The following is a 12,045-nucleotide window of genomic DNA, read 5'->3' as shown; positions in this document are numbered from 1 at the left end:
ATATCCTGGTTTTCCAGCTATCTCTCTAACCGCCAGCAAGCTGTTAAATGGCACTCTGCTCTATCTCCCCCTAAGCATCCCAATGGGTGTCCCCCAAGGATCCATACTTGGGCTACTGCTCTTCAATATTTTAACCAACCTACTTTACACTTCTTGTCCCAACTCTACACTTGTACAATACACTGATGAGTCAACAGTCATCATCATTGCTGACAATCCATCTGACCTCCACTCTACTACCCAAGCATCATTCAACACCATAGGAACATGGCTTTGTGATAACAAATTAATTCTCAACCCTAAGAAAACTAAGCTCTTACTCATCCTCCCCAAAAAAACCTCATCAATCCCAAAACTACATTTTCCATCCTATCTAGCAATAGCACTGTCATTACTGCTGACCCTAGCACTAAACTGCTAGGAGTCATAATAGACGATCAGCTTAAATTTGATATCCAAATCACTACCTCTATCAAAATGACTCACCAGAAACTGGGACTCCTTTACTGTAACAAAAGACATTTAACCAATACAGCCAGAATAAGTCTCTCCTATGCATTTCTTCTTCCCACCCTTCTCTATAGCTGTCAATTATACACAAATCTTAATACCACACTCATAACCAAACTTGAAACTACCTATAATAAAGTTGCTAGATTTGCTGCAAACCAAACCTACAAGTCACACCATTACCTATCTCTTAAACAATTGGACTGGCTCAAATTCCCTCATTTGCTGCTACTACATCAACTGCTAATTATCCACTCCATCCTCTATCTACCATCTTTCTGCCCTAGCCTGCTACCAATTATATCTAAACATTCCCCAACCAGGACACTATGTAGCTCAGACCAAGACTTTCTACAGATCTATAAACCCAAAACCAAAACAGGGTGTTTACTCTACAACTATAACCCTGCTGCAACTTGGAACCAACTACCCCTAGAAATTAGGTCCCTTGACCAAACAAAGCATTTCAAACTAGCCACTCGGAAATAACTAATAAATAAATGGTCTTGCCACTGTAGTCATCCTCCCTGAAACTACCAACTTTAGCTTCTGTCCCTCATCCCTCCTTTCTCTTCCACTGTCTACCTTAATAGTCATCTACCTCTCTGTCTCTTTGCTTAACCACTTCATTACCTTACTACTCCTTCTGTACCTATACTGTATATAACCGCTTAGAAATAATGAACACTGTATTCCTTGCATGACATTGTACCTAACTTTTTGTAGTAAGATTTCTGACCGTGTACCCTACTGCTTTTCTGTATGACTTATTGTAAATGTTTTTTTGCAGTATGATCTCTAACACTGTACCCGATTGTTTTCTGTATAATTTATTGTAAATGTTACCTCTCTAACTAATTGATTAGCTGCAAATGAAAATTGTCGTACGTAAAATGTAAATACTGATTGCAGAGCTTTTCTCCTTGGGTCTCCACTGAAAATGAGCTAAATGCTCAGCTGGACTAACCCAGTTAACAAATGTAAAATAAATAAATAATATATAAACTCTTGCTGTTTTTAGGCGTTTTTTGTGGTAGAACTTGGTGTCTAATGCATAGGTTTATTATGCACTTGGAGTTGAGAGGAGCTTGATGGCAGTACTGCTTGGTGGTGGTTGGGTAAGGTTTTTGGTTTCTGAATTGTGGCTCTGACGTGATATCTAAAGGGATCAAGTTATGTAATGCTACGTACAGGGGTTCCCTGCCATGGTTGAATTTGAGTTTAGTGCCCAGTTTTTCGTGTCTAGTATTTGGTGATGCAGTGCAGTAGGGGGAAACAAACATGTCTTGTACCACAGCTCCCTCAGCCATACGTAGTATTTTCTTGACATTTGTAGGGGGATCTCCTGTAGTTGACACACAACTGTTAATGGTATTGTTCAGAGTTGCCATTGTAGATGTATAAAGAGCGTGCTAGTGCTCATGGGGACTTCATTTACACCGCAGTGGTCAAATGGGACAAGCCCAGTCTGCATTTCTATGGCTTTAAATGGTATGAGTAGGCTTCCCAGTCTGACATGGGAAAAACTTCATAATGCAGCATTAATTACTAGAGTGTAATCCCAAGTATCTTGATGGGGAATGCAAAAAGGCCCCTAGAACAAGCAATCCTAAGTCAAAGCAGCATCTCTACTTTGTATATTGCTGCCTAAACCTGCCTAGGTTTTCTCAAGGTGGTTGGTTACAGCCAGCTATCTGGGTACTATAAGGGCAGTACCACATGGTTATATACACCCATTTTAGATGTATTGTTTGCATAAATATGCTTCACTGCATTGTTTAGCTTTCACCTGCCTCAGGTTTGTTTTTGTTTGCTGTGTGCCATAGTTTTGAAAGTATTTTTAGAAGTTGTTGATCCATTCTGTTGTCTCCAGGTTTGCAGTACTGAACTATTTACCCCTGTGGTTGAGCAAATCTGCACTGCAGTCTGCATTTATGCTGCCTAAGATTGCACTCATGGACGCTGTGTAACATTGCACAGCTCTGTGCTGGGGTGGTTGAGCAGCACTGATTTTTGACTTCAGTAATGGAACAGTAATCTGGAATCCTGTCTGATTTGTTCACCAGGAGTCACTAGCTCTGAGCCTTTAACCCCCCCCCCCCCCCGAAAAAAAGAATAGTTGTATCACTTCCACATGGTATAAAAAGTCCACTGAGTACGATCTCAGTCTTGCCATGTAAAATTTAAGACCGCTCTCCCAGCTACAGTTACACCTGTCCCGCCCCGACACACACACTTGTCTGTCACTAATAGTTCGGTTTTGTTTGCAAGTTTGTTTTGAATCATGTTGCAAAAAGTATCTGAGGGAAGCTGTAGCTTGGATGAAAAAGTTTTTTGTTTGCAAGTAGTGCAAAAGACTACTTGTCGCTATTTCACCAATACTACAGTAAGAGGTGGTTGTTGGGCTTGGCGACTTACATCGAAAAGTTCTGTTTGGGAGATGTTATGTGGTGGTGTGTGTTACTGGGTTTTTTTTTGTTTCTTTCTCTCTCTCTCTGTTGAAATAGCCTTTCCCAGGTAGGGCTGCTTGGGGATGCATAGCAGAGGTCATAAGATCCCTGTATCCCTTCCCTTATAAGGCCAATTATTGAGTGCAACGCCCCCTTCGGCATGTACCTCGCAAAGCACATGCAGCAGCTGGAGAGACCACAGAGGTTCCTCACCAGGAAAATCCAGGGCCTCAAACACCTACCCGACACAGGCTAAAAGCCTTGTCCCACTACTCAGTTTCATACAGACTCCTCAGAGGTGACCTCTGTCTGGCATACAAAGCAATCCCAGACCCCGTCTTGATGAGACTGCTGCATATCTGCAAGTCAAGCTCCACTTGAGCCACCGGTACACACGACCTCAACCTGGTCTGTGATATCAATAGGACTTGTTGGCGGGAAAGATTTGTGTCCCAGAGACTCCCCATCTGTGAAACAGACTCCATCTGCACATCAAGCAAAGTACCTCATTGTCCATTTTAAGCGCAACCTGGAGAAGTGGATGGGAAACAAAAAATACACTCCTGGGATTCCACCTGTGTCCCTGCTGGACAGGAGCTCTGGGTGCTGACTTGTTTAAACATGGGCTAAACTCTTTGCTAGGCTTATAAGGCCCTCAGGGCCAATAGCCTAGTAATCTCCTATGATCCTATGAAAACTGGAGTCAGTTATAACAGAATGGCAATGCTTATGCTAACATATCATGTACAAAGCAGCCTAATATGAAGAACTTGTGTCTTGTGAAAGTGAAGCAGACAGTGATACACATGCCTAAAATATGCTGTGTTTCACTTGGTTACTCACAAGGAAGAGACACACCAAATGTGCCATGAATCTGTGACTGGGTCACAACAGGAACAAATGTGAGCTATAGCCTGGCAGGAGTAGCAGTGATAGGAGAAACAGTGGCTACATCTAAACAACATTTGTTAGTGGCCACCATTATAACAAGTGCCCAAAGTGTCATGCCTTGTAACCATCTATGCCATAGCAGAAGGTGCTGTCAGAACCTCATGGACTAGTACCTCATAGACTAGCAGCCACTGGACTGATACAAGGTGAAGAGGGAGATCATGTGAGATCTAATCAAACAGTGTTAACCACAAGTGTAATCAAGTGTAAATTTGTGGAATGCCCATCCCAGTGGACAAAAGGATTTGTGTAGCATTAATGATCTTGATACATGGACTTTTCAGGCACCAAATAGGGAACACCTTAGGCATACCACATGTGGCAGCCTCATGAGCCCTACAATAGTTTTTCTACATCACACTGCATCATGTAGAGGAGTATATCTCATTCTCTCGGATTACAGATGACAGAATTAGTATTAAAAGTGAGTATTTTTACATTACAGGCCATTTCTCTAAGGTCATGGCAGCCATAAACTACACAGCCATTGTCATCTTGGCCCCACTTGCTCCACAGGGATTAAGATACATCAACAGGAAAGATCGCCACTCCTCTGACAGGTAATCTGTAACACTCAAGGCACTATATACAACGTGTTCATACTCCACCCTTTCAGTTCTTTGTGATTCATGATGTACATCTGTCTTATTTAATCAGTTTGCATTGGGGACTGGGTCTTCTACATGACAGGTACAAAAGTAGCTGTGCTATAGAGGACAGTATTATATATACATACATACTTACCCTGCAAGCAGAGAGTGGACCACATATGAAGTAGTAACTACTGTGTGTTGCAGGCTATGCAGGATATGTTTTTGAGCAGTGAATGATGACCCACATCCACACCACAGAGATCATGATATCACAATAATATCCAAGCAGAAGCATATAACATTGTTGGCCAAGTGTTGCTTGGACAACTGAAGGGATGTGCATCCTGCCTGGACAGATCAGGCAAAATACTACAATTTGCAATGGACACCTGCAGCAAAATTGTTGTGGTGTGTACCACGTTGTACAACATGTGACTGTGTAAACAGCAGTGGCAAATATTCTAGAAGGGCTCAGCAAAGCAGTATGATCAGCAGTGGAAAAGCAGACTGTACACTCCAGGGATGGAGAGGCAGTATTACTGCTACATGTAAGGTAGACCAGAGGGCAATGCATTGTGGCAATATTTTCTCCAAAAGTATGGGTCATGACAAATTCAACAGAAAATAAAGTGATGCAAGCAGTATCATATCCAGGCTATTTCAGCTGGTACATGGACTGGTTAGGCTGTGCAACACACACAACCATATCACCGCAGGTCAGAGCATGGAAGGGTTGCAGTCATCATCACTTGCATATGTGATTTGGTGGACACAGTGATAGTGACAGCAACACTATGATATGGGAAAAGGTCATCAGAGGTAAATTCTGAAGCCATGTTCTCTGCTAGGATATTGTGAGCAGTGAGGGATTAAGTGATGATGCATGGAGTGCAGCTGGGATGTCATAATAGTTGGCAATGTCCACTGTGGGGGCCTGTAGTCTTGGGCTTGAAATGGTCTCTGCAAAGATGGAACAGAAGTATGTGATAGAGCATAGGCACTGTGAAGAAGTTCCCATGTTGAGTTCTTACAAAACTTTGTCGCCATAAACTGGATGTTAGGCATGGTGCTTAATGTGCCCATGAGGATACAGAATGGATAGTACTATGGAATAATTTATGAGCAGCTTAGTGATGGGTCCCGTGTGTTGAGCCTGAGAAGCAGTGGCACCTATAACTATGAGAATGCTAACTGCCAGGAAGGGCAGGTTCTGTGGCCATGTGGAAGCCATTTCAGTCACAGCTTGCACACTATGAGTAGAGTTGTCATGTGTCTGGTTACCTTGTACCTGGAACCTCCCATGTCCCCAGACTGCAGAGGCAAATCAGCTGTTACTGTGTGTCTCACTGAAGCATCCAAGCAGGTGACATCTGCCACCAGAAACCTATGTAGTGATGTCTGCTCCTGAACCTATGCTCCATCTCACTGTACTGTTACTGTACATCATAAATCAAGTCACACAGCATATTCACAATTTCCACACAATTGCTACAGCAAATGTCTACATTTCAATCAACGGTATGCACATCCACTGATTTATGCCAAGTGCTGTACCCAAAACAGGAAAGGATATGGAATCACATCAGCATAGCCATTCCCCTGCCTCTTCAGTATGGGGGTGAAAGCAAGTGAGACACAGTGCAAATGCCAGAGACTGTGCCATCTGTGATGTGTGTGGGGAATCAGATTTACAGAAGGACTGTCCTGCACTGGTGAAATGGTGGTTGGAGTCTGCACCATGACAGGGGTTTGTGATGTTGGTGATGTGGGTGAGCTCTCCCATGTTAGTGCTGCTGACAGCGCCTCTGTGTCATCAGACTGCACCATGTGACACTGTCATCATCATCAACCACAGAAATCTGGTAACTTTAGGTATATGCTGCTCTATTGTGCTGGCCCCTCCACAAGAAGAACCTTTAAATGTATGAACTTGATAACTCCTTTGGCGGTAATCAAACAACACATGCTGCATCCCACACAAAAAGCATACTGTTAAACAATTCTACATGTGTGCAGTATACAGAGACATACATACCCTGACATGCAGCTTGCTGTGGTTGCAGCCTGGAGATACTTAAAATGAACATATATGCAGAAGGTCCTTGTTAAATCAGTCTCACAACACATGCAGTGCATTGAACCATATAAATATTTGCTGAGCAGTCCTAACCTGGGATATTATTTAGTGGCACTCAGGTGGTCATCGCTAGTCCTGCTCCAAAATCTAAACCACCCCTCTCTATTATGGTCCCCTCCCAATATAGAAGCAGCAGGATATCCTCCTTTGTGAGATATTTTTTGTGTTGGTGGTCCATTCTCTGTGGTAGACATGTCCTTGGCAACGTCCTGTATCTTGTTCTTTCCACGGAGTGTTACACTGGTTAACTCAAGCTGTACCTGTTGCAGACATCTATTATGGCATTCCACAGTAGTGATATCCCGCATAACTCCTCTCCACATCTGGCCCTGAAACATCTAGTCCAAACCTCTTTTGCCCAAGATGTGCATGCCATGGGTGCAGACAGACTAAACTAATACCTCATATCCCTGGTTGAACTTTTCCATCCATTATCATTCTTGGGGGCTCATGGGTTACACAGGTGAATGAATGGTTGAGCCAAGCACTCTGGGAATATCATCCATCTATGACCACTGGCTCCCTTTCTATCCATTTTACAGGAGAGTAGCAGGCTCCAGTACTGCTTAGCACAGTGCTATCCCCATGTAATCTCTGCTGCTATGAGCATGGGCTCCCTGCATCCCTTCTTACACCTTTATATTGGCCCCATTTAACCATATGCACACCCTTTCACCCTGACCCTCCCTTACAATGTGTTGCCATGTCTACAGTACCTCTATGAAAAGGTCTTTTATGCTCTTTTGTCCTGCCCTCCCTTAAATGTACAATTCCCCAGGCCTCCACCAAATCTTTACCACAACTGGAAATGACAGTGTCATGCCAATGTGCTGTGTTCATACTCACACTTACCATGAGTGCTGATTACACAGTTGAGGTGCATTATCAGACAGGTTTACTATATCTGGTATTTGCATATCCACTTCCAAAGAGTTGTTATGTAAACTCCTGCATTCCAGTGAGTTTTGCCTGTAAATGTTCTCCAACAAAATGGTGCCCATGCATCATACAGTACTAAAACAGGCCTAAAGTATGACAACTATAGAAATGAGCCAATTTAGCATTGCTGTCTTTGATTCACATCAAAGAGACTACATTGCACTACCCAACTTGGCTGGCACTACCTATGCTTGGTATGGCTCTATAGATGCATGTGACCATTACGTGCATGTATTGGGCCTGTATGGACCAGTATCACTAGCAGCACTTTGCTCAGTGGTTTGGCAGTATTCTGCTGACACACTCTGAATGCATATCATGATAGTCTGAACATGCATCGATTAACATAAAGATACTATTTTGTTCCACAAGCAGACCTGTGTAGTTATGGCATGTTCAGGCACTGTAAACTGCAGAACTTCTGATTTTTCTGTGAGCAGAGTAAGACGTTTATTCTTCTTGCACACAGATTTTTCTGAATTCCTGCTGGGGAGGTGTGATGGCTCCCTGTCCAAAGTGGATCTTTGGCACAAGCTTGGCAACATGGTGAGAAATGCCACTGGCATGATCTTTTCAGGTGAGCAATGCCAGTATGAGTACAGGAACCTGTGATGGCACCACTCTGAACTGCTTCAGCAGAGGAAGGGAGACAAAGTTTAACTGTAAGCATTTTTTTCTCCCATTTATTGTATTACCTATTGTATCTGTGCACTGAAGTGTGCACATTTTCTTTTATACAGGGTACTGAACAAGAAATGAACATGACAGAGATGTTCCAGGAGAGAGGAGACAGGAGCGACTCTCTCAGCAAAGGGATGCATATACCATGTGCGGTACTCCACTGCTTATGTTACTGGAAATTAGGGTTGAGAATTAATTTGTTATCACAAAGCCATGTCCCTATGGTGTTGAATGATGCTTGGGTAGTAGAGTGGAGGTCAGATGGATTGTCAGCAATGACGATGACTGTAGTAATGTTTTCTCTTTTACTCATTTTGCTACATGTCCAGTTATGGGTCAGATACTTGGAAAGGTGGTGGACAGCTTGCCAAGAGCTGGATGAAGTGTTGGCACTGGTCACTAGGTCTGCCTCTCAACAGGAGGATGGAGTTCATACTGCTGTAATGGGCTGAAGGTCAGAGAGCTGAAGGTGACCCAGAGAGAAGGCTGGTGTACTCTACCACCACTTTTCGGGGGGGGGGCATAGTCTCCTCTTCTGAAGGCGGTGTGGAGGGCTCTCACATTGCATGTCAGTATTAGGTGGGGAGGATGGTGTGATCTGACATCTGCCAACAGCTAGACACCTGGCTCAGCACTGTGGAGTGTCTCCTGGTGTGACATATCAAGTCATGTGACCAACAGGCCCTAACGATTGGACTACTAAAAGCACAGCTTGCAATAGCATGATCATGCAGGTGCCTTCTGGGTTGGCCTGATATCTGTTACCTTATAACCTAACTATAGAGACGAACCTTTTAGTACAAAATTGTAAAAGCTAGTGTATTAATTACAGGTATATGACTTCTAGCTCATGTGCAATTGCTCGTGTATTTTTACTACTTATGCAGTATCAATATATACTACAAATCTTTTTTGGAATTCTAACTCTGGTCTGTGCTTTTCTTATGAGTCACATTACTGAGTGATCATCCTTTGAATGCACACAAAAATTCTCTACCCAGTGTGTCGATTTCCAGAGTATTTTATTGTGTGTTTCTGCTTAAAGGTCTGTTTCACATTTTTCTGATAAAATGCCATTGTAAGATTCATTGCATGTCTAGTATCACTGAACTTCAAATATTAATATATCATACTAACTTTCTGTGTACCAATTTGACATTGTACTTTTTTGTGTAGGGGGGGGGTTCAACTAATCTCTGCTTTTTCCTATAGTTATTTTCTTGAATAGGTCCAATTAACAAAAAGTAAAATAAATAAATAAATAACATTCATTTGTTGCCACCAGGTAGTTATTTCAAAAACTACATGGAGAGGTTACATAATGATTTTCTATTTATATTTTGTACACGTTGCTTCTATTATTCCAGTAAACAAAACAGCTGCAGTACTAAAACGGTATTTTATGATTAGGCAATGGTAAAGAATACTGCCAGCAGCAGATTAGTCTGCATATGCAACAGCTAATACATAATTTGTACAGAGACATTCAGTTACCATCATAAATCCAAACTCACAACCTGAAAACCCACCTATAAGAAAAAAAGAAACAATAAAAGCAATACAATCTCACGTGTATACACAATTCTCAACCAGTCGGGGACAATTCTCAACAAAAGTCAGAGAACAATAACCAGGGACAGTTTTAACATATTGCTACTATTAACTTAAGATCTTGACAGTATAAACATAATGTAAATCAATATACATTTTCTGAAGTAAAAGAAGTCTAAAATTTCTTAATTATTATCATTGTTAGTTTATTAAGCGTAATTCACCACCCTTTCTCCAAAAGAAAATCAGGGCCGCCCTTGAAAAATTGGGACACTATAAAGGTATGCATCTCCGCATGTCTCACAGACTGTCTGTGACAGACACAATACATTTTACGGCTGTGGTACAGATTTAGGTATTAGTAATTCAAACGAAGCTTTTCCCCTTATCCATCCTGAGTTCATTTTTTTTTCAATTGCACCTTTCATTCGTGGAGGATTATCTCTCCTATGCCTTTCGCATATTTATCAATTAATGTGCTATATTTTACGCTTTACGTGTTAAAAATAAATACGCCGTTAAAATGGTGAAAAAGTATGCCCACATCTAATACTAAATAACTAAATCAAGAAATGAACAAGTGCTGTAGACGTAGTATAACTAAGTCAGTATATTTACCATCCCGATCTCCTCAGCTTGGTGGGCTCTTGCCAGCTTTGGAATTACTAACCATACAGTTCCAGGTGCTATGCATGGATTTCAGACATCACCAGAAAGGAAGAATGTGATAACTGCTAGTTTAACAGACGGTCACTTTGTGGGCAGGCAGGCGATCGATGCCCAGCTGCAGCGCAGACACAGCATTTGTGCCAGCTAGCACGTCCTATGTAAGGAAAGGCCTGGAAATTGCCAGTTAACGCCTTCTGTCTATACTATACTCACCACTGCTTCGCTTGATGTTCTCCCTCAAAAAATCTCCGCTGGACAGATGTTTAAGGCCAAAGCACTTAGCTATGCGCTGAGAGATAGTTCCCTTTCCAGAGCCAGGCGGACCAAGGATGACAGCACGAAGGAGTTTGGAAGCCATCGCCAGAAGATTTTTTTGTATTTGTGTTTTTGGTTCACTAGTCGTGTCTGTAAACTGAAACTGATGAAAATGGTACAGTAATTGGATCTGCCACAAGTAATTCTCAATACAATGAACACATGCTTTTTAACTTTTTTCTGTTCTTTTATTTCCCACCTGTAGATTACTTCCGTAAATCATTCACAGTAGCTGTATCTCCCGTGCAAATCATTACACACATAACCAAGTTGCTAAGAAATAAGAGCTATTACACATAAACGAGTATGAATGAACGAAATATCATTTACATTACTGGCGGACAAGCCTTATACATTACTGGCCTGCTCAGCAACAGCAGTGATTCCAACAATACAACAATTACTGGGGGAAAAAGGCACAAATACACTTCTCTGTCTGCTTAAAAAAATCTTTATAGTCTTATGTAAACATTTACAAGAATAAGAAGAGCTGCAAAAAGTTGCACCAGTACTCTCTGTGACTGCATAAATGGCAAAGAAAATAAATTTATTTTCAGAAACATAATAACAAATATAACTATTTACAATATTTCACGTGTGTATCACTTACTTAAAATGGCATGCACATCAAAGTCACCTCTGTTTAAATTAAGCACTACTTTACTGACGTCATTACACGCTAGATCTTCAACATCTGCACTCACTTAGAATGAACTGAGATTTAATATGGATTCATACCAAAACATGCTTCAGAAAAATATATACTTACCTTATGAAAAACACTTAAAATTTGTTTTGCAATATGGCGATTTTATTTGTAAAAAAAGTCAACTCTATATATTTTAATGCATGATCCCCGGTGCTTCTTCCCAATATTAATACGATTGTTTGTCTGTGCCTTTAAAAGCGAGCTCTTTTGCTACAAGCAAGTGACAAAGCTGTAAGCTGGTTGGCTTCGTTCAATGAAGAGTTATAACGCCTCTCTTTCCTTCATCGAAAAGGTATGCACGTCGCCTATCGAATGTTCGGGGATGAAACTCGGTCAGTCTGAACGTCTTCTGGGTGTTGTAGTTTTTCCTAAAAATGCGAAGAGAAGGAGACATGCGCAGAAGAGCTGGTTATCCAAATGTACTGGCATTGCCCAACGAAGTATTTCTCGGTTTGGTGTTTTATTTTATGCATTTTGAAGGAACTGTCTGTCTCTGACATTTGTTGCACAGCAGATAGCAGTTTGAGATTTATTCTGGTC

General features: G+C 41.6%; 1 protein-coding gene across 2 annotated transcripts in view; it reads right to left on the bottom strand.

Moving 5' to 3' along the window:
• The window catches only part of AK4 (adenylate kinase 4), a 735,109-nt gene extending 723,297 nt beyond the window's left edge, over window positions 1–11,812 (bottom strand). Inside the window, exons 1-2 of one of the 2 annotated variants that reach the window (XM_044085564.1) lie at window positions 11,566–11,812; window positions 10,695–10,899 (exon numbers count right to left, since the gene is read on the bottom strand). In XM_044085564.1, the coding sequence (XP_043941499.1) occupies window positions 10,695–10,839 (145 nt within the window). In that variant the 5' untranslated portion in view covers window positions 10,840–10,899; window positions 11,566–11,812. Of the gene's footprint in view, window positions 1–10,694; window positions 10,900–11,406; window positions 11,427–11,565 lie in introns of those variants that run through there. The other variant, XM_044085565.1, reaches the window with a different exon arrangement.
• Between the last annotated feature and the right edge of the window lie 233 nt (window positions 11,813–12,045).

This window comes from Protopterus annectens, chromosome 10.part0 (genome assembly GCF_019279795.1).
Source record: "Protopterus annectens isolate FY-2018-M chromosome 10.part0, PAN1.0, whole genome shotgun sequence".
Classification (NCBI taxonomy): Eukaryota; Metazoa; Chordata; order Ceratodontiformes; family Protopteridae; genus Protopterus; species Protopterus annectens.
Note: the sequence above shows the minus strand (reverse complement) of the source record. Positions and strands in the feature narration are given on the sequence as shown.